The sequence below is a fragment of the Lytechinus pictus genome, chromosome 4 (assembly GCF_037042905.1).
Source record: "Lytechinus pictus isolate F3 Inbred chromosome 4, Lp3.0, whole genome shotgun sequence".
Classification (NCBI taxonomy): domain Eukaryota; kingdom Metazoa; phylum Echinodermata; class Echinoidea; order Temnopleuroida; family Toxopneustidae; genus Lytechinus; species Lytechinus pictus.
Genome location: NC_087248.1, coordinates 9,966,273 through 9,993,525, shown reverse-complemented (window position 1 = coordinate 9,993,525; position 27,253 = coordinate 9,966,273). Strand labels below are relative to the sequence as shown.

Genomic DNA, 27,253 nt, shown 5'->3' with positions numbered 1-27,253 from the left:
CTCCCCTCCTAACTAATGATCATCATGGTCATGATGAACAAGCCCATATATTCACTTTTATTTTATCCCCTTTTCTCGTACGTATCAGGACATCTGCCCCCTGGACATCCACCCCGGACATCTCCCTCCCCTCATCAGTCTTTTCCCCTTTTTCATTCTCTGCGCCCCATCAAATTGCCGCCATCAAAGTTGCAATTCTTACAAGTCAATATCAAACATGTAAAGCCGCAAAGATGTTTCAGAACATATAAGCGGCCAGGTGCAAAAAATAATAATAAACAAATAAAAATACCCGTTAAAAATACTTTTTTTTGTAACGCCCCATTATTACAGTACCGGTATGTACCCCGATGATATATATGAGCATGGCAGCTACACGAAGGAAAAGCTCCCGAAGCACGCCCTCAACGGCATTGAATTGTTTGACCGCTCAATTTCAAACGAGAAAAAAAACAAGGTTTGGCTGGGAAAAAGATCAATGTGAGTTGCTATCAAATGTTATTTTTTGTTTTGTTATAGATCTAGATATATGTTCAAAGATGAGCTATGTAATTTTATGTGTTGCATTTTCGATTCAATATTACTAAAGTATAATGAATCAATACTTTGTTAACCATAACTGTCCTTGGCTTTGGCAAGTTTGGGCTTTGGCTGGGCCGGGGAGCGAGGCAGCTAGCGCTGGCGACGCCGTCGAAAGCGGGGGAGCCCAAGACCTGAAGCTGGTTGAGAGTTGAGACCGCCGTATCGTCGTTTCCAAATTTAAACAATCAGCTAACTGAGCATGCTGAGCAACGCGCAGATCTCTTCTTCTTCTTCTTCCTATATAAGTACATACCACCTGTGGTGTATTGTCGTACTGTATTGTGGATTTGAATGCTGAGTGCTGAGAATCCACCATTGAAGTTGTGACTTGTGTGGTAAAAATAAAATTAAAAAAAGCCAACATATTTAAGAGGCAGCGTAGCTCAGTCGGTTAGAGCGCATGTTTCGGATAAGATCGTAGATCTCAACGTGAGGGGTTCGAGTCCCGCTCATGCCGAAACGCATCTAATAGGTATGTGACAAAAAAAATGAAAATCATCAAATATGAATAAATTTGGTATCACTTGAAAGCTCTTAAAAAGACCTTTAAAATGATACCAAGAACTTTAATTTTCATCAAGAAATTAGAAAGTTATTCCAGTTTAAGTTGCGCATATTCATCCAAATTTGTGGTCATTGTCTTAATGTAAAGTCAATGGAGTACAGAACCCATTTTTGTGACCATTTTGTGACCATTTTGGACCCAAGTCTTCAACAGGTTCTAACTTCTTTGTTTTTGAGTCCTATGAAGTAATTTAGGTATCAATGGAAAGGTGAGAGAATGCTCAATTGATGTATATCAATTCATCTTGTAATTTTTCTTATTATGTGTAAAATAATTTCTTCTAATTAATTCTAATTAATTATGCAAATAACACAAAATCACAATTACTCGCCTCTTTTTTTGCCAAATGAAGGTGATTATGATAGATAATTCATATAATTTAGTTGGCATCAAGACAGCATCATGTAGATAATTTCCTAAATGAATTTGTCTAAAGTATTGTTATTGTAATTTCTAATGTATTTCTTTGTTTTTCTGATATAAATTACAAGCTCTTTTTCAACTTAGTATTGTAATTTTGTATATGTGTATGTACGGGGGTCCTTTTTTACATATAAAACATTTTCTTTTGTACTTTGTATGACCAAATAAAAATATGTGTGCTTTTTTCTGATGATTTTGATTGTTTCACCAATTCCTAATGTATTATATTGTTTCAACAATTTGTTATACATGTATAATATGTAGCTTTTGATTTGAGAGACAATGGACATGTGATTACATTTTTTTAGAAGGAATGAGCAGCTGAGTGTAAAATATGTATGTAGAATTGTATGCAATTTATTTCAAGTATCAAGAAGGACGAAAATTAAGTTTTAATATATTCTATCAGTTGTCAATGTCTTATATTTGTATACATACATTGTATTACTAAGGCCCTGTTTGAGCTCTCTTTTTAAAGAAAAATAAATAAATTCAAATTATTAGTCGAAGCCAAAAGAAAAGGAAAAGAGTGGTCTATTTCTTTCAAAACAAAACAAAAAACAACCAGGAAAAATATATAACAAAGCTCTAAACAACAACAAAACAGACATCAAAGCTCCAAACAAGCACTGAAAACAAGAGAAACAAAAGTGACACAAAAACTTGTACCAATCCCATCCCCATTTTCCAATTCAAAACACAACCCCCACCTGCGCCCCTAAAAAAAGAAAAGTGAATAAAAAAATAAATAGTAAAATTAATAATAAAGAAAACATAAATACATGACTTAGACCCATCTGGAAATGAAATATTCTTTCCTCTGAGTTTTCATGTATTTTCTTACAAGAGTGAAAAAAATTACAACAAAAAAATAAACAACATCTAGTTCGTGCATTTTAATAAAAAAAATCAACATTTAAGATATTCTCCTTTCAAAAGCAAATCCAGTCTCCTAATAATGAAATATGACCCCCCAAAAATGAAAAAATAAACAATACAATAATTTAAAAAAGAAACTTTAAAAAATATATAAAAAAAGAAACTGAAAAATTAACAATTTTTGCATTTTAATTAAAAAGTCAACATTTATGATATTCCCCTTTCAAAAGCAAATTCAGTCTCAAAATAATGAAACATGATTGAAAAGTTTCAAAATATATTTTTTTTCTACAAAAGAAAAAAAAGAAACACTATAGATTTTGCATTTTAATTTAATAAGTCAACATTAATATTCCACTTCCAAAAGAATCCAGTTTCCAAATGATAAAACATGATTGAACAATCAAAGTAAAACATGTTGACTCTATAACCTTAGGAGGAAAGAATGTTTTTGTGACAAAATGTATATATTTAAATCAATATCAGAATAACAATCTACGGTATAATGACAGACATTTTCAGAAAAAGGCACAATATTATCAAGTAAACAATTTAGATCCAGTTCAATCCAGCATGAACGACTCACTATCGACCGCTCCCGTCACCAAGCCCTCCGCATCGGGTACCGGTAGCTCGACTGCCGAAAGACGGACGGGAGCCCACCGCATCGGGCAGCTCGACTGCCGAGAGACCGGCTGTGACAAGGGTAGCTCGCGTCTCTTATATCTGGACAGCTCAACGATAGAATCTTTTAATTTTGATTTTTTTGTTGATTTGAATATATTCTATAACAATTCAGATACATAATTGGATCGTAGTTCTACTTACCATTAAAAAATTTCGATCATTTGCGCATCCAAAAATTTGATGAACTTTCAAGCTCCGATATCCACACTTCACAGGCGAGTATCCACATTGAAACTTATATGTACAGAAAGAGCACATTTTCAACTGTCTGTATCAAGGCACGAGATTGCATCAACTATGTGCGCATGCGCATGAAACCCCATTTTCGATGAGCCTCCCAGACAGAGGCGATGCCACTTGCAGCGAAACCCGCGCGAAAACCGTGCAGCCAAAACCAGCGCTCGCGATGCGCCCGTATTCGCACATACCTACATCTAACAAAAAAAGTCTGATGCTATAGCGTTGTGTGTTAGCGTGTCTCACCACTGTATTCAGTGCAGGTGTGAATACAGTTGGAAAACACTCCGTCCATCGGAAAGGACGCAAATGTTGGTCCCGTGTATAGGAGAGGTACAACCTATGCACGTTAAAACCAATACACTATTCGTCAAAGAGTAGGGTGTTCACCCGGTGTATTGCACCTGCCGGTCCCGGCAAAATCCAGGTCAAGTACCCGATGCGTTTATGCCCAGGAGGGCCCTGCATCATATACATCCAGATCCAGATACGGTAGGCCTAACGTCCATGCGCAGTGAGTCGCCATCGGCAGTCTTCAACCTTCAATTTTGCAACCAAAAAAAAAAATTCTTACCCAAATCTTTGTATGAGATGAAAGTATCCACAAATCCTTTGAAATATATGATAAACTTTTCTCCTGAAATTGCTACAGTTTTTAGTAAGAACATCATGAATTACACACTTCCGGAACGGCGACACAATGATGGGTATATTTTGAGTCGCCGATTCGAAAAATCCAATACATTTACTACACAGACATATCGCGCATGCGCACACACACGCACCGATCGTACACAAAAGTGCATTGACTCAGCTGCATTGTTGAAACCTCTCCGTGGGTTAAGATATACGTTGAGTCGCCAACCCCTCTTATTTTGATAACAATTGTCACCCCCACCTTCAAAATGAAATGATCGTGAGCATTTTTTTATAATCTATATTTTGATACCAAATATTGGTAACTTGAGCGGGCAGTTTTGGAAACATCGATTGCTTAGTGTGGGCGTCTCAAATCGTCGCCCGAGAAAAATGGCAGCTTAAATTCGCACCGTACGGACCAAGTTTGCAAGTCTGACTTTGACTGCGCTTAACTCCTTTGTCTTTTGCTGGATCTTTTAACCAAACGTTGCAGCATTTCAGGGAATTACTGAGGATTAATATCAGATGCCACAAGACACTTTTCAACATTGCAAAAGATTTCTAGAACCATTGTAGTCAGGCAGTGACAGGTGAGTGGCGCAACAGTAAAAAAATTGCACATGGCGACTCACTGCGCATGGACGTTATATATATAATATTTACATATTTACAAACAAATGCAGACTAACATAGTCTGACATGTTGCACCTCACTCTTGAATATGTTTGCTGAGGTGCTGTCTACGACGTCCTGAGGTAGGGAATTCCATAACCTGGCAGTGGCAGGAAAGAAGGAATCTAACTCACTAACCGTGGCCTTATGAAGTTATGGCTTACCCTGAAATAAGTCTTGTATGTTGGTGTGTGTGCGCTCGTTGTAAAGTCAATGCCATGGCCTGGCATGGGATGATGGGAGAGGAAAGATGTCCGTTACTTGCTCAGTTGCTGGTCCAAAAATTGGGATTGTCCCAGAAAACAAGGATATCCTCATAATAAACCCAGCTCAGAGTCGAGAAAAATAATCATGATCAATCATTGTCATGATTTTCTTATTAATATGGTTGGAACTACCCCTTATCAACCACCTAATCTTCTAAGCATCGTATCTGCGAAAATATTCATCAATTTTACCCAGTTTTCGTCTCATTTGTGCAGAAAATTGAGCAGATCAGATTCCTATTTTTCGCTCGGCGACTCCGATTCAATCCGCGTATATATCGACGAACAACGAATACAACGATTTTACATTTGCTCATTTGCACCCGTCTTTTGAAACCGACCACCCGCGTTATGCTAAGTTTACGGCCGATTCTTGTCGCGGTGGCGAAATATTTTTACTCTTCAAAATCAGTTCTATGATGTCAACATGCTAAATTATCGTCTCACTACTTCCACTGCGAGCTCCGGCACATGATTCGACGAATGACGACGGATATTTGTTCTAACTTCTAAAGCTGTTTCCTATCGGATTTCTTGGTTTTTCAGCGGGGTTTGGGTCTGGTCAATACAATTTTGATTAATTCTACTAAATTTTTACTTTTTGTTGCTTCTTTTTTTCTCGTAAAATCGATTCTTACCGTTTCTATGGACACTGCGCCTACTCTCCCGCGCGTATCGTTTGTAATACGCAATAATTTTAACGTGCGCAAGGTGGTCGGTTTCAAAAGAGGTGGTCGATATGTGGTAGTCTCACCATACTAGGTGTCTGGAGAAAAAAACATTTTCTTATTTCAAGAAAATATCACATTTTCTTTGTGAATTTGAAGAGAAATGACCTTCAGACTGACAGAAATGTAACATTTTTGAAAAAAATCAAATTATTGGCTGCAAAAAAGAAGAATGAACTTAGGTCAATTTTCAGCATTTCTCTGCCATAGACTGTACATGTAGTTAAGAAATGGAAACACACAAATCCAAATTGTTAGCTTCCGAGAGCTGTTATAAATTTATTATTAATGCCAAAAACTTGTCCATAAAGAGTCCAATAGGATTTTTTATGCTCTTTCTGATGGTATGATTTTTATAAAGATTTGGAAACCAGATCACAATGAAAAATTGCGACAAAGTGAAAAAAATTGTGCAAAACAGAAATTTCATTTTCCCATAGAAAATGCATGGGGAAATGGCAATCTCAACACACACAAAAATAAGGGTTTGCAATTTATTTCTAAATCCTTATTTAAAATGATCATATAAACTTGTCCTTATTGTCAAAAGAAGCCCCTGAATTTTCTCTTTCCATACATGCCAAACACAAGTTAATAATCAATTCAGATCACATTTTTCTTGTAGCCTGAACTTCCCAAAAAAACGTGCCATATTTTCCCCTAAATCAGTCTGTTTTATGCTGACACTTCAGTTTGGCTTCAGACACCCTATTTTTTTTATAAATTTTAATTATTTGAGTACTTGTTTATGCCATTTATTATGCTGGGGACATTTTTTTTCACTTAGGGAAGTTAGGCTATTTTGTCTTAGGCCTACCACTGCGTGCTACTTGCGTGACATAGATAGGGTCTAGACAGCAATTTTCGGGATTGACTTACCTCAGGCTCAGGCAATGGTTCGTATGGGCTCCACTACACTTCACTACCGCTACCCTCCGCTCCACCTATCCGAACCCTCGGGGAACAAATACTCGCTCTCAAAAACCAATGACAAACTGTGGCACTTTATGGTAACAAAGGCAACATATGACCCAAACATTCAGTTTACTCTACAGTGACTAAACTTACTATCGGACACAGACTCACTGTTATCATGTCCTTTCTTGTACAGTAAACGTCTCAAAATCGGTGATTTGAAGCCGGTTCGCAGTACCCCACACCCACATATTAATTCACCGCCGAATCCAAAATGGCGAATGCAAATTAATTGTGCACAGGTCGTGCACACTTGCATTCGCCATTTTTTATTCAGCGGTGAATTAATACGTGTGGGGTACTGCGAACCGGCTTCAAATCACCGATTTTGAGACGTTTTCAAAAATCAAAATTTAATTCTTTCTTGAAGAAAGGGCAAAGAGTGAGTCTGTCCGATAGTAAGTTCAGTCAATGTAGAGTAAGCTGAATGTATGTTTTGGTCATGATATGTTGCCTTTATTACCATAAAGTGCCACAGTTTGTCACTGGTTTTTAAGAGCGAGTATTTGTCCCCGAGGGTTTGGATAGGTGGAGCGGAGGGTAGCGGTTCCTAGTGAAGTGTAGTGGAGCCTATACGAACCATCGCCTGAGGTAGATTGACTGAGACTTGCCTAAAAATAGATTCAGTGAATGAGTGACCTCAATTCCCCCTAACTTGTTAGTTCACCATCTATTTTTCATGACTTGCCGTCTTCCAATAATCTTGTTATAAAACCTGATTGACTAGCACACTTTGGTGTTGGCACTTGATAGGTGAATGAACTTTCCTAGATTTCTTGTGTAGATAGAGAGGGATCTTTGAAAACTGAGACAGACCCTGGGCTGTAAACTGGGACGATCCCAATTTTCTGACCAGCACCTCTACTGACTAACATTAGATCTAGCTTAGACGGATGGACTGAAGAATCTGCTGTTTCGCAGGCACAGGCATTTTTAAACAATAGATCTAGTGTTATTACATTATTTTAACCTAATTTGCATTGACTTAGTTTGTACACAGAATTATGTTTTTGAGCAATTTTGGGTCTGACATGCAAATTACAAGTCAAAATGTTGCATAATTTGGAAACATGTACCCGGGCATCACAAATATGGTCTCAGAAGATGGGCAAGGCTTGAAAGCAAAAAGTCACTGAGTGGCAAGGTCAAAAATTTTATAATTTTCTTGCAGTTGCATAGTGATGAAATTCATCATCCTGTCAAAACCTCAGCAACATTAATAGCATTAGTAACCCATAGGAAGTTTCTTCTGTTACTCCAGCTAATATCTGACCTTAACAGAGGAAGGATACAAAAGAGTGTCGAGATCGAAGCCGATATAGATCTACAGCGGTTCCCGATGCTTGATGTACAGAACATGTACATTTAGCTGAAATTCAGATAGATCTATTAAAGCAAACCCATGAATCATGATTGACAAGAATGATATGATATCAAACTAATCAAAGTCTCAAACTATTATTTTTTCCAGCAATCATCATGCATCGTCAGAGTGCAGGCAGGGCGTCCATTTCCTCCTCAGGGAACAGAAGATCTTCTGTGGGTCCTCTCAGGGTCAAACACGACAATGGTGAGTAGATATCTGTCATGCCGTTGCTTCTGTCAAACATTCAAAGAATCAAGATAGGAGAATAAATTTGTGGTGTCATTGTGATGTAGGGTATGAAGTTGAAGTGCTCAATTTGATCTAATTGTACACACAAATTTGCTACATTGTCAACCTTTGCGACAATTTTACTCAAAATAATGTTTTTCTTATGAAGAGATGCTCTGCATGTACATGTATGTTGTATTTTTATAACCCCAAGGGGAAACAGTGCTGTAAATAGTCGGGGAGGGAAGGGGGGCACAAATCTCTGAACGTCTTGATCACTTGCCATGATATAGTTTACCAACTTGCCAATTTGTGCTCTCATTTTTTTTAAATGGCCATAACTTCAAATTGCATTGGATTTGATTTCCAGAGATGTTTTATCATCCATTGGTCAAATTAGAAAATTGCACATTTTTGATTGCATATCTTCTATTTTTTTTGCCTTTCAAAAACTCAACAACATTACTTTAAACACCAGCCCTCAGTTTTTTCATTTATGTCATTAATTTGCCAAACTTTTTTATTTCATCTCAATCAGCTGCTGCTTCAACAAGCCGAGCTGCAGGTAATGGGTTCATGCGTCGGTCATCGGGTGCAGGGGCCGCAGGACCCCGCAAGTCCACCGCCCCAAAATCCAACTTTGGCTTCAGCAACACTAGAAGGTAATGTCTGTATGTGGTAACAATGGGCTAAAATGGGAGTCAGTCTGCATGTAATTAAAGGTCAAGTCCACCTCAGAAAAATGTTGATTTGAATCAATAGAGAAAAATCAGAGAAGCATAATGCTGAAAATTTCATCAAAATCGGACGGAAAAAAAGGCAGTTATGACATTTTAAAGTTTCGCTTATTTTTCACAAAATAGTTATATGCACAATTCACTCACATGCAAATGAGAGAATCGATGATGTCCCTCACTCACTATTTCTTTTGTTTTTTATTGTCTGAATTGTACAATATTTCAATTTTTACAGATTTGACAATGAGGACCATCTTGACTGAACCATAAGATGTTAAACAATAGTCATTCCACATGTTCAGGGCAAAATAAAACTTTGTTTCACAGGACAATGAGGAGAAAATTAGAATATTTCATATTTCATATAATAAGATACAAAAGAAATAGTGAGCGAGTGATGTCATCAGTTCCCTCATTTGCATACCGACCAAGATGTGCATTTAACTATCTTGTGAAATTAAGTGAAATTTTAAAATGTCATAACTTTCTTATTTTACATCCGATTTTGATGAAATTTTCAGTGTTGTGTTTGTTGAATTTTTCTCTTTTTTAATCAAATCGACTTTTTGTTGGGGTGGACTTGTCCTTTAAGAATGAAAAATGCATGTTCAATATGAATATTGTAAACACTCCAAGATCTATTTTGGGGGCCACATTGTTCATTGAGGATAGGACAATGGGAGAAGTGTGACATAATTGTAAAATTCCTAATATTAGCAACCTGCTCAAAAGTTAGATATAGGCATTTAATCCTGCAGGTGGTATCCAGGGAAGGTTTCACCAACATTTTCATCCTTCAAGCTGTCAGGTCTACTTTTCTTGATTTTGATTGGTTTAGAAGCACTGTTACTATCGTTACAGTGGGATAAAACATCCGAACAATAATTACAGGATATGCTGTCCTGGTCATCTCTAATCCTCTCAGTCATGATACACAAAACAATGGAGAATATTTATGGAAACCTGCATAGCACATTTATGGTGAGATTTTACAACACTGCGTACCATTCACAATGGGTCTCCTAAATCTGTCTCTTGTTGTGATGATGAGACAAGACACTGCTCTATCACAGTGAACAGAACTGTGCAAAATTAACAAAACTCAATGTTTTGTGGCAGTGTCATGTAAAATGCTATGCCTGAGATAATCTAGTCTGCTGTGCAAACCCTTCACTCTAGTAAAGGGTCTGAATTGCAGCCTACTCATGCCTTCTGTACTGAAGGCCCTCTCGCTCAATTGAAACGGCAAGTTTTGTATGTGCTAGTCTTTGCATGGAGACACACTTGTTGATCAAAGTCTCAATCAGGGTCTGTGCCTGCAGACTAGTGATAATCACTGTTTTCTAGCTGTTCTTCAAAAGGACTAGAAAATGGCTACAAAACGACAAGTTGCTCATTATATCCGACTTTTGATAAGGTGCCTGATTGTATTTACCATAATCTAGTGAAAATTTATGGCAGATTTAATTTGATTGTTTTCAGGCCTTCCAGTGGCTATGGGCGTTCCAACATGTCAAGAGAGGTACTTCGGGAATCACGTCCAATCAGTGACAAGTCTTACATGCAAAAAGAAATCAGGAGGATCATAGATGTAGGTGTTTCTTATTTTTATACATTGATATTTCATAAATAATGACAATTTAAAAGCTTATGTGAATTATAAACACATATTCACTGGCCACAGTAAATTAATGACACAAGAATTCTAAAGTGATGTGTTGTGTATTAAAGTGCATGTTCAACTTCAGAGTACTGTAGACAAATTTGGTTTTGTTGCTTTTTTATGGTAATTTTAGATTTAAAAGAGGGCTTCAATCATATGCCTAACAATTGATAATTTATGCATGGACATACATGTAGCAATGCACCAAGTTCATTGGATAACCCACTGAAAGCGCTTTTATTTATCTTTAGAAGAAGTTGGATTCTTCCCTACGGAAATGTGATATGCAATTATCAATTAGTCATTTATTATTATTTCAATTGACCAAATTCTTATTTGGAATCATGTCCATATCTTATTCAAGACAAATTTGGCTAAATATTGTATTCTGTCTTTTCAGTTCTTACAGGAACATGGTTTTTCACATCCCATTTCTGTGAAGCAGTTGATGTCTCCAACAACCAAAGATTTTGTCCGAGTCTTCCAGTTCCTCTACAACTTCCTAGATGAGGACTATGTTGTTGGCCCGAAGATTGACGAGGAGATTCCAGCAAAATTCAAAGAACTGAAGTAAATAAACAAACTTTGATCTTTTTGGGTGTCTGCCTATCATACGTAGTCGCTAACAGTGGATGCTTGAGGCATTATGTATCGGGTTATCCATTTATACCTGAAATGGATAGTTTTCATGATAAATGAAGCTTTGAATGGGTCAACTTAAAATATAATAAAATAATAGAAAATATAGTGGGGAGATGAGACCATCAGCTTGCTTGTTGCATATTCATGTAAACATGCAAAGAACTATATCACAGAAATAATGCAAAACTTTATTTAATGGCATAACTTAATTGTTCCTCATCCGATTTTGATGAAATCTTTAGTGACTTGTTTGCATGATTTTTCTCTATTAGAGTATTTTTGTGAATTTAAGCCTGGGTAAACCCTCTCAGCTAATTCTTTTTTGTGACCTTTTTTATTTTCAGATATCCTTTCACCATCTCCAAGAGCTCCATGTGCACCCTTGGTAGTTCTCATGCATGGCCTCATGTCCTGGCTGCTCTTCACTGGCTCTGTGACTTCATCCAGGTAGGAAAATCTCTTGTGGTTTATCAAAGAACAAAGATTAAGTGTGACTTAGAGTCATGCTTAAGCGCCAATGTGCTCAATGTAATTTAACGCCTAATGTAATTGATGGATACGCGTTAGTGTGTTTCACCTGCTCATGATCTGGCCAGTGTGGTAATGCGCTATATACCAATTGCAACAGAGTAGAAGTGCGACTCTAAGTTACACTTAAATCTTTGTGAAGCAGCCCCCCGAGGGTGTTTCATAAAGCTGATCATTAGTTATAGTGACTTTACACATGACCCTTTATTGTTCTTCATGACATATTCCTATGTAACTGACTTTGCACCTAAGAACATGTTCCATTCATGCATGAAGTTATGTATGAAGTCATGCATAACTTTGCAGACATCTTTATAAAACAAATCCCCGCTCACTAATAAACTCTGAACCGTGTTTGTCCTAGCTCATTTAAATGCTGGGATGACCATTTTTTGTCACTCAAAAGGTTTAAGTTCTGGAGTTTAATTCTGCTCGATATTGCATCAGGTTTGCATATTTGGAAATTTGATTATTGCCACTTAAAAAGTTATGCATAAAAGGACTATGTCTATAAATCACAAAATAAAGCTACCGATATGATATTGCTTTACTCTTAGTGAACTTGGCCATTTGACCCCTTTATTCTTGCAATAATTTGTGCCTGACATATTCATCTGGGGCCCATTGCATAAAAGTTACTATTATAGTAACTTTGTCATCCAGTCGTGTCTTTAAAGGGGAATCCAACCCAAATAAAAACTTGTTTTTATAAGAAAAAGAAAAATCAGACAAGTTGATAGGTGAAAGTCTGAACAATATTGGACAAACAACAAGAAAGTTATGAATTTTTAAAAGTTATAAATATTGGTAATCACTATACTCATGGAGACTTCAAATTGGCCGCATATGGGATGTCATAGTGATGTAAGGCAAGGACTACTCTTCCATGTACTCCACTTCATATTATGGCTAAAATGTCATTTTTCCCAAAAGTTTTATTTCAAATTATATTTTTCTTTCATGAGGACATTAAACAATATACTACCTGGGTTATATTTAGATCACTGCCGCAGGGGAATGGGTACTTAGGAGAAAACCACAAATCACTGATAATAAAGTACATGGCCTATGGGAAAGTTGTCCTTGCCCCTTGTCATAATTTACTTACCCAGTTGCCAATTTGAAATCTACATACTATTAATGATCTCAATTTTAAAGCAGCTATAACTTTCTTATTGCTTTTCCGATTTCTTTCAAACTTTCACCATTCTTTTTTATTTATTTTTCTCCTTCCCAACACAACATTTTATGGCCAAGGCTGGATTCTCCTTTAATTGAATTCTTGATTTTGATTGGCTGTTGAGCATTGTTGCCATGGTAGTCACTATTGAATGGCAAAGTAACATCAATAGCAGCTTTTATTCAACTGGACTCAGGTCTTGTTAGGGCAACTCTTCATCATCAGCATTGAATGTTAAAGGCTTGCTAGGGAAGTTTCAGATTGAATATGCCAATGCTATCTATGAACCCTGTTACACCGGATTTCCTACCCGAGACCAGTCTCGAGGCACCCCAAGAGTGGTTTCCAAAAAGTTGACCTAAATTTTTTACCCCCTATTACATCGGAATCGTAACGAGTCTCGGGGCACCCCGAGACAGCTTTCTGTGCGAATTACCAAAGCTGTCCGAGATAGGTTTGGCAGAGCGCCAAGCGCGCTGTGTTTGTTGTTTGGATAATCGTTCCACGTGTAGCACATCAAGTGAACCTGTCTCGGACCAGTCTCGGGCAGGTTTGTGTTTACACTGAATCCAAAGCAGTCTCGGGGCTCGGTCCGAGAAAGGTTTGCTCAGCAGGGGTTTCGGGTAGGATTGTGCACTTAGACCGGATTAGAAACCTGCCCGAGACTGGTCTCGGGGCGCCCCCGAGACTACTTTGGAAATTTGGTGTAACAGGGGTCTAACACTTGGTGCAAGCCAGAAATGTATTTTCAACATTGTTCTGCCATTACAATCATCTGTTGAATCCTTGCAGTATGCCATGAACACAAGGGTATCTGAGATACTGTTCACTGATGAAGATGTTCCTGGTTGTCTCGATGAACAAGCTTACTCAGAGGTAAGTAGCATAGTTGTGTTTATTTTAACAAAAAGTAATTTAACCATGTTTCTGTTATGGGTGGTTATGGTAAACCAGCTAATAGAATGCAGGTTCCCCCACCAAAGTTTCTGAAAAATCACTTTTTTATATCTTTATGTGCATGAAATTCTCTCTGCTGGCCATTTATTTTTGAAATTATTCACCTGCAAAGAAAATTAGGAATATTCCATTCTTTACTTGACTCTGAAAGAATTATATCTCAAAATTTCAGTTGATGTTAGACACTTAACATCAAGTGAACATGTGGGACTTATGGGCAAGATCACATTCTTGCAAAGCCAACCAGAATTGTCATTCCTATATAGGCACTTATATGCCAATGAATAATCCAGGAAATAGTTAAAGAATAATTGATTTTGAACTAATGTACGCTTTTTATCTCCTTTTCTCGACTTATAAAAGGGAGATCAAATAAGTTCCATGATAAGTCATAAGGCAACCCAATAAACCCTGGCCTTACCAACTACTTGAATATATGCCTTAATATCTACTTTATCTAGTCAGAATTTTCTTAAAACATTTTTTGTTAAATACAACAGATGCACTTTGACTACTTAGAGAATACTTATGCTGAGTACATGAATGGACAAGATCAGTATGATGTGCATGAGAGGAAACTCAGGGAAGCTATCCGTAAGTATATGATACACTTAATTTGAATATTCTATGCACCAGCTGATGTAAGTCAGTGGAGCTCTCAATATGACGCAGCATATATTTCTATTGCCATACCTTGTTACCATGACGAACAATTGTTTAAATGACTTTAGCTAGTCCCCACGACATCTTGCTTTTTCCCTTCGACCGGATCAAATGTTGCAGAAGTAACTGTCTTGTCACCCGGCTTACATCCGTATAAGTGAATGGAGGGATATTATTGTAATGAAGTGTGAATTTTTGATGGAAATTTGTAGGGTCAAGGAATCAGTTTTATAATGCCTTTGGGGTTCTCGTACTTACTCAATGACTCTGTATTAGCTATTATGTCACTTTGCTGGTAAACGTGACATTTATTAAAACTGATGTTTTCCAGTCATGAAAAGGGGGCAATTCAGCTGGGCAATTCCATAAAATATGTACATCGGACCCCCTAAATATGCCTTATGGGACCTTCATGAAATTTTATGTCTCTGATTTCTGGTTCTTATGAAAGTCTGTAATGTTCTCAAAGGACTATGACTTGGTCAGTTGATGAATTGAAGTAAAACTTGAGGAAAGTGGGGGTCGGACGTACAAAAAGGTTTGTCATTTTTGGAATTGCCCAGCTGGTGGATTGAGGCGTCTTGATTAATGAAGGGTTGATTAACGTGGTCAGACTGTTATTGATTTTTCTGTTTATTTTTTTTCCCACTTGACTGATCTAGAGATGAGCAAAGGTGGAGATATCAACATGGACAATCTGGTAGCAGAGGAAGAACGACTGAAAGCAGAGTTACAAGAATTGGAACAACAGCAGGTACTTACTTCCCTCTCATAGCAACTTTAGAATCAGGTCCAACTCTTACCCATTATTTTGATAATAATAATAATAATAGCGGTATATTTACCCAGGTTAGCCACTTCAGTTCCGAAAACTGTTCTCCCAGCGGGCCCTGCTATTATTACCCCGGCTTTAGCTTGGCTGCCTAGGAGCTCAAGTATTCAAGGAATTAATCCTGCCGGGTACCCATTCACCTCACCTGGGTGGAGTGCAGCACAGTGTGAATAAATTTCTTGCTGAAGGAAAACACGCCATGGCTAGGATTCGAACCCACGACCCTCTGTTTGAAAGGCAAGAGTCAGAACCACTAGACCACGACGATTGATCTCAACCTAGTAGTGTAAAAATAACTTACTTGCCTGTCATCTTTTTCACTTGATGGGAAGTTCTCACTGCTTGGACTTGGTTTGTATAAGCAGGGCTCGACACTAGCGCCGGTCCGACGGTCCCAGACCGGTAAAAATCACTGTCGGACCAGTAGATTTTCAGAAATAGCAAGATTTACTGGTCCGACATGACCAGTAAAAAATATCATTGTCGGGCCAGTAATTTTTCCAAAAATAGCAAGATTTATGGGTCCGACATAAACAGTAATAAAAACTATTGTTGGGCCAGTAACTTTTTCAGAAATGGTCAAATTCGCTAGTCCAACATAAACATGAAAAATATTCCATGACTCAAATTGCGAACCATTTTCCTCCCGTTAAATTCTAGCATTCACACACAGAACACACACAGAATGAATCGCATGCAATTTTTGATAGGGTAACATACAGTGTACACGTGGCTAGCCAGCCACACAGCCCACATGGTAAACTTCCTACTGGCTGCACGAACGAAGCTTGGCTAACCTCTGGCAGAAATCTCTCACAGAACTGTCAAAATTCACATTTCACACTAATGAAAAGCTCTTATAATGTCCATATTTCCTAAAAATTTGCCAAAATTGGGGTAACTCTGTCATTTGTAAGCAGTAAAAGGAGAAATTTTCACTTCTGTTTTAGTTCAAAGAGATCGGGTTTCGAGTGATATCGTCTGAATACATGATAGCCCCACATATGCATTTGTGTGTGTGTTGATACACTTGGTTTCTTTCGTAGCTAGTACTAGTATATTTTAATTGAGCCAAAAAGAAACTGATAATTTATTTATGATGATAGTTTTAGCTTTCTTCCTTTGTTTTCTTTCAATCTTTCTTTCCTTCTTTTTATTCAATCTTTCTTTGTTTCTTCCCTCTCTTCTTTTACTGTCTTTCTTTTTTAATTTTCCCTTTTTCTTTGTCTTTTGTTCTTTCATTCTTTCTGTCCTGTTAATATTTTTCTCTATTTCTAATGCTCTTTCTTTTTCTTTCTTTTTTGATTTCCTTCTTTCTTTAATTCTTGAGTCCATCCATCCTATATTTATCTCTTCTTTCTTTCTTCATTTCCTTCCTTCTTTTCCCCTTTCTTTCCTTCATTCTTTGTTACTTTCTTTCTTTCCTCATTCCATCCATCCTTTCTTTACCCTTTCTTGTTTTTATTCCTTCTTTCAGCCCTTTCTCTCTTTCATTCCTTCCTTTCTTCTTTGTCTTTTGTTCTTTCTTTTTCCCCTTTGTTCCATCTATCCTTTTACCTTTTCTTTCTTCCTTTTATTTACTGCTTGCTTCCTTTCCTTTCTTTCTTTGAAGTTTGGTCTTTCTTTTTTGTTCTTCCTTTCATTTATTCTTTTACATTTTTTTTTTATTTTTTTATATTGCTTGCTTGCTCCCTTCCTTCTTTATTCCTTCCCAACATTCCTTTTTCCTTCTATCATTTTCCCTTTTCTTGATTTCTTCCTTCTTTCAATCCTTTCTTTCTGTTTTCCTTCTTTCCATCTCTCCTTTTACCCTTTCTTTCTTTTTTTATTCCTTCTTTCCTTCTTTCTTTCATTACTTTGTCTTTTGTTCTTTCTTTCTATATTGCTTGCTTCATTTCTTTCCTTCTTTCCTTCATTCTTTTTTTCTTTTGTTCTTTCTTTCCTTCCTTTCCTTCTTTGGTTTTTTTTTTCCTTCCTTCACATTTTTTCTTTACTTTTTTCTTCCTTCGTTTCTTTTATTCTTTCTTTTTTCCTTCTTTCCATCTCTATTTTTACCCTTTCTTTCTTGTTTTATTGCTTCTTTCCTTCTTTCTTTTTCTTTTTTCATTACTTTCTGTCTTTTGTTTTTTCTTTCTTTATTGCTTGCATCATTTCTTTCCTTCTTTTTTTTCTTTCTTTCTTTCTTCCTTTCTTTCCTTCCTTTTTTTCTTTCGTTCTTTCTTTCTTATTTTTGTTCTTTCTTTCCTTCCTTTCCTTCTTTCTTTCTTTAGTTCTTTCTTTTTTTCCTTCCTTCACATCTATCCTTTCTTTACCTTTGCTTTTTTCTTCCTTCCTTGCTTTCTTTTATTCTTTCTTCCTTTCTTTCTTTTTGTCTTTCATTCATTCATTCCTTCATTTTTTTTTTTGGGGGGGGGGGGTAACAAGAAAGGACAGCAAAATAAACTCACGCCTTTTTTTAATGTTTTCTTTATTTTTTGGGACCAGTAGATTTTAGGTTCGGACCAGTAAAAAATTGAAAAACTGGGTATCTACTGGTCCGACATGAATAGGTTGGACCAGTAGAAAAAAAGGGTTAGTGTGGAGCCCTGGTATAAGGTATAGAACAGTTTCAGATTGGGTAACAGTGAAGGACATATCATTGGGAAAACCTGTTTAGATCATAAAAACAATTATATAATAGGTTTGATGCAGAGGCTTTTATTACTTGTCCTCCTACTTGTGTACCTGTGGGAATGCTCTATATTACAAGTTTAGAATAGTTTAGATTGTCTTCCAACCTTCCTTCTCTCTCCTATTACAGAGTCGCATTCCAAACCTTCAAGAGCAGATGAAGGCAAAGACCATTGATTGTGAGAGGTTCTCTAACTACCTTGTCAGTCTGAGAGAACACAAGAAGACTCACGAACTCAAGATGCAGGAAATTGATCTTCATCTAGGACAAATGGGTAAACATGGCTACCACTCTTTTAACTTTTAGAGGAATTACGCTTTGAAATCCAAACCTATATCATGTATTTTAAGTATAGTAAAATAAAGGGAAACAAAATTTAATGTTTTACATTTTATTTATGCAAACAAAAGGTTAGGTAGTAATGGGTTCTAATTGTGTATAAGACATGCATTAGTGTCTGCATTATAAACTCAAGCTATTGGATAGTTTTAGATTGGGTCAGCGTAGGGTAATGACCCAATTGACCACCGATAGCAACTGCTTAGACCACACTCTACGTGTATGGCCACAGGAAATCTGTTTTTGGTGACGTTACGTGATTGAAAAAACAGTGGGTGCAAGTGCATGTTGTCTTACATTTGAGACGACATGAAAAGATTACAGATTTCACATTTTTGTGATTTTGAGAGTGGAGGAGGGAGAGAATGTGATGTTTTTGCAGTGCTGTAAATAATGTCAGTATGTTAGCAGTCCATTATGTTGACCTGAAAATCCCTTCAGTTTAAATAGATGTCAGAACCCCCCCCCCCCCCATGTATGTAATGTGTATTTTTAAATCTACTTTTCTTGATATTAGGGGAAAAAAGAATATTTGCTGAAAAAATGATTTTGATTAACCTATCCTGGTGAAATATCCTATTTTGTGAGCAGAGCTGGAGGAGTCTGAGCTTGACGGGTCGATCGCTCGTCTGGAGTACCAGTTGGAGCATCAGGAGCTATCAGCGAAGGACGTGGAGCGCATGCAAACGGAGCTCCGCCAGGCTAACTCCAGTCTGGATCAGGTGGAGAGGGAGAATCAGGCCCTGGACCAGGAGATTTGGGCCGAGGAACGAAGCATCGCAAAGAAGCAAGAGGAGGTGAGTAGATGTTGGGCAGTGGATCCTGGTCATAAGACTGCATTGAAAGAAAAGTGACCCTAATAAGCAGGTTATCAAACCCCATGGCCCAAATTCACAAAGGTGGTTTTTAAAACCATCGGTTGAACCCATGGTTTATGCAGATTTCCTGTATAAATTACGCTTATTTACCGCATATATTAAAAAATATCCAAATGCTGATGCGCGCTTTTGTCACAGTGCGACAAATTATTGCCTGTTGCCGTGGTTATCCACTCTATTTTTTTCATGAGTCCACTGTTTTGTATTAATGAGTCCACTCTTCAAACAGTGGAATTATGAATAAAAATAGCGTACTTAACCATGGTAACAGGCGTCATTTGGCGCACTGTGACAATAGCGCGCATCAGCATTGGACATGTTTTAATATACGCGGTAAATAAGCGTAATTTATACAGGAAATCTGCATAAACCATGGGTTCAACCGATGGTTTTAAAAACCACCTTTGTGAATTCGGGCCTATAGATTTGGGCCCAGGAACTTAGAGCTTACTGGCTGATGTCTATTAAGGTGGATTTTTAATCATGATGACATTGATTATGAAATTTAATGAAGCATACTAATCGAATCGCTAAGCTGTGTGCTCGAGGTACCTTACTTTTGTTTTGGAATGTCATTGATCACTAACTTTTTTATTATGTAGCAATTAACATGTACACTTAAACAACTTTTTTTTTCAAAAGTTATTTCTTTGAATTTACTTAATAATATGGTACTTTTTTGTTCAGTAAAAAGCAAAAATTCTTCAAATAAACTGTCTTGACTTCAGGGAAATATTCCTTTTTTGTTGCTATTTTGGGGAATCTTTCATTAGCAAATAGTGATTTTCACTGACATATTTGTAGTTAGCCAATCAAATGCTTAGATTTCAGTAGCTTGTAACAATAACTTTCACTGACCATTTGTTTTATGAAATGCTCTCCTGATTTTTTTATGCAGCTTGAGAGGAAAGTGAATGCTTACAACAGCCTTGCTCGTAAGCTGAAGCTGATCCCGGCCGATGCAGAGAATGCCCACGGTATCGACTACGAGCTCCGTCTCAACTTTCATTCCATCTACACTCAACATTCGCCCATGTTGGACTTTGTCAGTACAATAAAGGTAGGCTTTACATTCTTTAACTCTTTGCACGATTTGTTCAAATCGAGGCACATACTGATACAGCAGAATGCTAAGTTGGACTCAAGTCACATTATGTTCACAATACACACAGAGTGCATTAAATATATTGTTCATACACACATACGCAATAGTGATGAGTGCATCGCATTGTACTGTGTACACACAAAGCTTTTCTTTATAGTAAACCAATCCAAACATATTGTGAGCTGAATTAGAATAGCAGAGCCCCTGTCAATGTTGCACCTTGATATTAATGTGGTGCAGGAGGGGTTCTGTCCGTGTCCGGCAAATAGTTATAAAAAAAAAACACGCACAAAGAGGATCTTTTTTGTAAAACCTAAATTGACAATAGGTCTACAGCTTCTTTGTCTATAACCAGTTTGTCTATTAACCATTTGTTCTGATTACCATTTGTAAACAGTAAATTACTGATTGGTCTACGATTGCTTTATCTACCACCATATGATTGTTATGTATTAGGTGCTGGAGCCTGGCGAGTACACATGTCATTAATAGGAATGTGGAGGCATGCTCTTGCTGTTGTCTAGGGCATTCCTCCTTATTTTATTTCATCGTTGCTTTTCAGGCTCTAGTACCTCACACAAATCTAAGTTATCTTTGTGCTATGTTATGTTAAGCATTACACACATATCAGTCCGGCATGGGTATTTAAATTCTTCCCAATACCCGTCTTTATTTCTTTTACTGTATCTTGCCTGGCGTTACGTACATACTTTTTAAAATAATGTTTGTCAATGTGTTTTATTTGAATTTTAATAATGTGCAATTTTATATATTGAATGTGCAATATTCTCTCAACGGTTTTTCCATGAGGGCTCGCATGCCTCTGGGCAATAGTACTGAATTTTACTTTTGCGAGCCCTGGCCCATGGAAAAACCGTTTTCTTACTCTTTTCTTCTTCTCTTTCATTTCTACCTTATCTATATTTAATTATTCAATTTCAAATTGTATTTATGTAATTACATTGTACAATTTTTGTATGTTTTTTATGGCCAAATAAATAATAAAAATAAATAAATAAAAATAATATCATGAACTAACCATTAGGTCTGATAGCCAATTGAGCATTTTGTCTTATTCCTAGTTATTGTCTACCCATTTCATGTAATATCCAATTCATCTGACAAGGTAAAAAAAATGATAAGTGGACAATATGAAAATTAGACCTACTGGACATTAGACTGGAAAAAAATGCTCCATGTGGGTATTAGACCAAGCCCAGTGTAGTTCTAGCAAAGAGCAATTGGACCAATTAAACTGATTTTTATAAATATTTTTACCTGATTTAACATGAAACGTTTATTGTATCATATTGCATTTTCTTTACAGCCTGCATTGATACAACTGAAGAAGAACATCAATGGCGAAGTTCATAAGCTCCACAGTCAGAGATTGAATGAAGAGGAGGCTCTTGATCAGGTTAGTGGTACACTATATAGGACCTGAGACGAGCAGGTCAAGATTCAAATCTCACTTGGCATTGAATAGCAATTTAGATCGGTTTGTGATGGTCAGACTTGCACGAGTCAACCTCACATTCATTGAAATGATTCCTATTTGTTGTTACAACATAGTTATTTGCATTTGATTACAAATCAATTTATACAATTTATAAGTAACCTACTGACAATTAATCATACATTTTCAATTGTTTGCAAGAATTATGATTGACCTTTGAGACTGATATTGATTTGCAATGAATTGCAAGTTCATGAAAAGTAGCGTTTGGGGAGGTAAGATAAGAACATCCAGCATTATACTTTTTCAATACAGCATACTAGTAATCTATTTTGCAGATTAATGAATGTTATGCTTGGGTATATGTTGTTACATTAATTTCTCTTTTGTCTATATTTGCAGGTGAAAGAGATGACAGAAGGAAAGAGAGAAGAGATCAGAAAGCTGGAATCTCAAGTTCAGCGACTAGAGAAAGATGTCAATGCATTCAAGGAGGTAAAATGACTGCCGATAAAGTTCCGTTCATACGCTGGCTATTCAATTATAAGAGCTCACCCCATAAAATACGATGACTGTCCACATTTAAGCTACATTTCATATTTAAGGTTTAATTTTCGAGCCATTATGCCCCCCTCTTTAAAGCTAAATTACAGTAGTTGCAGTAAAACACTAATTTCGTGAGAAAGTCTGTAAAACCAAGGTTAAGTATGACTATATCATCGTGGATCTAGATCTGGTACAGTTACATAAACTGAACTTTGTGAAATCATAAAATCTAAGCTGAAATACGATCACGCTGAAGATCGCAAACACAGATAGGCACACGTGGGACAGTGTATTATTATTGCTGGAATAAAGACCCGACGGAAGTGACCAAATCCGCGCTTATTTTGCTTATTTCTCAGCAATTACACAATTTCTTCCAGAATCCTTTGGCACATATTTTTTATTCATACAAACAGACACTTGGGTGGTCATTATATTAGATTCTGTAAAAGGTCATTTTGAGATCGTTACCAAAACTGGAATTTACCTTTAAATGTGTTTTGTGATCAATCTGTAACGTGAAAAAGCCTTGAGCAACTTTTGCGATGTCCGCTCATGTAGCATTAAAGTTATGTAATATTTCAAAGTGCATTTCATTCTGTTTCTAGTCAAAATTTATTTCAATTTATGAAATGCTACCTTTATATCACATAATATTGTTCTATCATGCATTTTCTTTTGTTAGTATCACACAAACCATGCCGAAACACCATTCTGCACACTCAGAAACCTATGTTTTTCTAATCTTTTCATTCTGAATCACAAAGAAATGATTCATATTGTTATTATAATTACAATATCTGTTTTGGTCTCTCTTGTTCTAGAAAACTCGTGACGAAACTCAAGCGATGACGGATCGTCTTGCTGACATTGAAAAGGAGAAGGAGATGGCTAGGGCATCAGGTAGCACAGACGTAGCTCAGACACAGGAACAAGTCAGACAAATGCAGTCCAGGTGAATGTCCTATTGAACTAGAGTGATAGAAATATAAACATTAGTAATATGCCAGTATCCATTAATGAGCATGCCGGTATCCATTAATGATCTGTCACATCGTTCCGTGCAAGCCTTGTGGGTGAGTTGCAGGTGATTGCCCCGGAACAAAGTTCTGAGCATATTCAAACTTTTCTGCGTGTAAATCAGACTTGCGTGCGCTTCTGTGGGCAACCGCGTGTAAGTAACTTGCGAGATACTGTCAATTGGGGTGATCTGCGGGTATCAAAAATAGTTACCCACAGGTCACAAGCAAGGCTTGCATGGATCGATGTGACCGGGTCTTCATGAGGATTTACTCACGGTGCAGTAAAGAAACTATTGGAATACAAATATATTATAGAGGGGAAAGTTACATTTACTGGAAAGCTATCCTGACAAACCATGTTTTTAATGAATTTTTGAGGGTGCTGACACAGGAAATATTACAGTTGTCTTGTAGAAAATTATTCCATTAGAATCGGCTCAATTAATTGATATGATTGATTTGCCATGAATTATTAGATGGTGGTACAGTGAGTAAAGATGAGCTAGCAGACCTTATAGGTTCAAAGAGGTATTTGTTGTTCTCTCGTAAATGTAAGCATTTTGGTGTCATGATGTAGTGGTTTTGACTCTTGCCTTTTAATTGGAGGATTATGTCTTTGAATCCCACTGCAGCATAGCATCCTTTGGCAAGGCATCGGTCAACATATTGCCACTCTTCACTCTGGTGTTGAATGAGTATTAAGAAGGATGAAAAGGCCTATGTTATATGCCAATTGAGTTTGGAGACTGTTTGGCCCAAATGCACAAAGGTGGTTTTGAAAACCCACGGTAGAGTCCATGGTTTATGCAGATTTCCTATATAAATTACGCTTATATACCGCGTATATTAAAAAATGCCCAATGCTGATGCGCGCTTTTGTCACAGTGCGCCAAATTAACGCCTGTTGTCGTGGTTATCCACGCTATTTTATTCATGAGTCCACTCTTCAAACAATGGACTCATGAATAAAATAGCGTATCTAAAAATAGTAACAGGTGTCAATTTGGCGCACTGTGACAAAAGCACTTATCAGCATTGGCCATTTTTTTATACACCGCCCAATACGTGGTAAATTAAGCGTAATTTATACAGGAAATCTGCATAAACCATGGATTCAACTGTGGGTTTCAAAACCACCTTTGTGAATTCGGGTCATTCAGTCTTGTTGGAATACTCTCCAGGGAATGGAGAAAGTGCATACATTCTGTATTGGCATGCCTGGATCTGATGACAGGGGTAATGATATATATATAAAACTACCGGTATATAAAAGGAAAATATGACACTCAAGCTAATTGCGAATCCTTATAGCCCAAAATATAGGGACACCATTTCTCTCATTTTGCTTCCGTTAATAAACAAATGTTCCAACCTGCTATGTACCTTTTTTTTTACATTATCTCCTTGTTAACACTAGATATGAAGAAGGCTGCCAAACCATGCAGATGGAGAGAGAGAATTACGATAAGTTCCTCACGCAAGTGTGTACAATGATTCTGGAACACAAGGCTAAAATACAGGTAAGTTTCAGATAGTATCAGTCATTCTCCGGCCATATACCAAAGATTGAATTTTAATCGGTTAGAAGAATATTTTATGTCCGATATTGTTATTTTGTAATTCTTTGTAACTTACCATGCATGATGCCCCTCTGCAGTGTATTGATACACATGAATAGAATCATCAGTTTTACCAAGAGAATTCAATTAACCTTAATGCCACTTGTGGTAAAAATCTCAAAATGAGTTTGAACAGAATCCAATGAAATGACCATCCAAGCAGAGCTGCTAAGTACTACCGCTACTGATTTCCAGTACTGAACAAAATGAGTAGAAAAGAGATGAAAAATACTAATTTCTTGAGTTTCAGCTTTATGTGTTTTCCTATGGTATTTCTTTGAAAATATTGTTTTCCTCACCAAAATACTGATCTTCAGCTTTTAAATTATTGAAATGTTCTTGTTCAGGTTGGCAACTCTGCCCAAGTGTTTTATATATACACATATGTTCCAAATGGTTCTTAGTGATCACATAAACAATAAAATAAAGGCAACAATCAAGCGAAGTACAAGGAAAAGTGTGGTTTATTAAGATCGTCACGGCCAAGAGAGCGATCGCATTTGAGTATCGATATCACATAATTTTCAACATGATTACTTAACAACATAACACATTGGCGCTGATAGAAAACGTTTAATTGCTGTCGCATTGCATTCAAACCATATGATTTTCTTTTTCAAAGCAATAGAGATACATTGTCTAAAAACATGTTTTATCAGTGTTAGCTTTCTTCAGTGTGATGGTTTTCAGTGTAAATGTCATGACTCCACATAGTTTGGTTTATATGAATGAACCAGGAGACCGTTTTCATGAAAGTCGTCAGCATTGACAAGTTGACTTTCTCCAACAGTTACCATAGTAAAAGTCAGAGACCAGTGCCTCTTAGCCAATCAAAATCAAGGATTTCACTGAAATTTTTGGCACTGACAACTTTCATGAAACAGTCCCCTGATCTATATAGATCTATGATGATACAGTATGTTGACGATTAACCTTGATTTAAATTTCTTTCTCTTGAAATCTGTGTTTAGTGCAAATGCATTATGTTAGCTTTAATTTGAAGAAGGTAAAATATCTTGTGCAGCTCCATCACACCCTTCTTCATACAATTGTATCTTCCCCCAGAATCATGTCAGACATCTTCAAGAGGAAGCTCACAATCACCTTGAAGTCATCAGAAGTATGGAGATTCCTCAACATCCAAACCCATCGACGTAAGGTCACCAAGAGAAGATTAAATGCTGTTCATAGCTGATGAAGCCAACATCCGTCATTTATTGTTGAATATTTGGGTACTCCATCGTGAGATTAAGTTGAATGATTAGATTGAAATGTGATCAATCAATTTGTTTAAATTAAAATAAGAAATGACATCGAAAACAGCAAAAATATGGGATTTTGCTAATTTTCATCCAACTCTGCAAACCCGTAGCCAGGGGGTTTTCGGTCGAATCCCTAAAATTATCTATACCAAGAGAATATTACATGAGGATGAAGAAAAGAGAAGAGAACCGATCAAACCCCCTAATTGGAAACCCTGGCTTTGGGGCTGCTTTATATGTGTTTTTTAGCTTGATCACATGGTAGATTATCCCATTTAAAGACAACAAGTTGTTTCTTTTTTTGTTGGGGGAGGGGGAGACTTAATTTCAGTCAATTTTGTAAACCTAGACAGCACTGGAGAAGCTGTAGCTAAGTGGTCTAAAGGCCACCGCACACCTTACGACTGTTCGTGATCTGATTTTGGAACAAATCGCATTTTGCTCATTTTCTGAAAATGTGAATGGAACATATCATTTTATTTGAGGTTAAAATTGAAAGAATACTAATATAACCATTTTGTAAGATTGTTAGCCTTTATTTTGGAGTAAAGGCCAAATTAGTTTCAAATCGTAGCCAATCGTACGACTGCTATGACGTCATTACGACTAGATATTTAATTTGCTTTTATCAAATGTCTGGCATAGTCAAAGATTTGAACATAGGTATTCGTACAATGATTTAGAACATTACACAGTAAGATATTCCAAGTCTCAATATTAGAATCAAATTCTACTATGTTTTATTCCAAAATTGAGTCGCAGACCAATCGTAAGGTGTGCGGTCGCCTTAAGGCGTCTGATAAGACACACGAGGGCTGGGCTTTGATCCTGGACCATAGCACCTATGCCCTTGAGAAAGGCTTTCAATCATCGGTTCTATTTTATCCTAATAGAAATAAATGGAAA

At 36.9% G+C, this 27,253-nt stretch overlaps 1 protein-coding gene across 1 annotated transcript; it reads left to right on the top strand.

The window, feature by feature from the left end:
- Positions 1 to 396: 396 nt before the first annotated feature.
- On the top strand, positions 397 to 27,253 carry LOC129255719 (kinetochore protein NDC80 homolog). Its single transcript, XM_064098340.1, has 17 exons — positions 397 to 480; positions 8,125 to 8,223; positions 8,786 to 8,909; positions 10,467 to 10,575; positions 11,048 to 11,217; positions 11,634 to 11,736; positions 13,790 to 13,873; positions 14,455 to 14,548; positions 15,280 to 15,371; positions 18,250 to 18,394; positions 19,051 to 19,256; positions 20,236 to 20,397; positions 21,770 to 21,859; positions 22,301 to 22,393; positions 23,269 to 23,399; positions 24,884 to 24,986; positions 26,151 to 27,253. The coding sequence occupies exons 2-17, from the start codon at positions 8,133 to 8,135 to the stop codon at positions 26,241 to 26,243; spliced, it is 1,890 nt and encodes a 629-aa protein (XP_063954410.1). The 5' UTR covers positions 397 to 480; positions 8,125 to 8,132; the 3' UTR covers positions 26,244 to 27,253.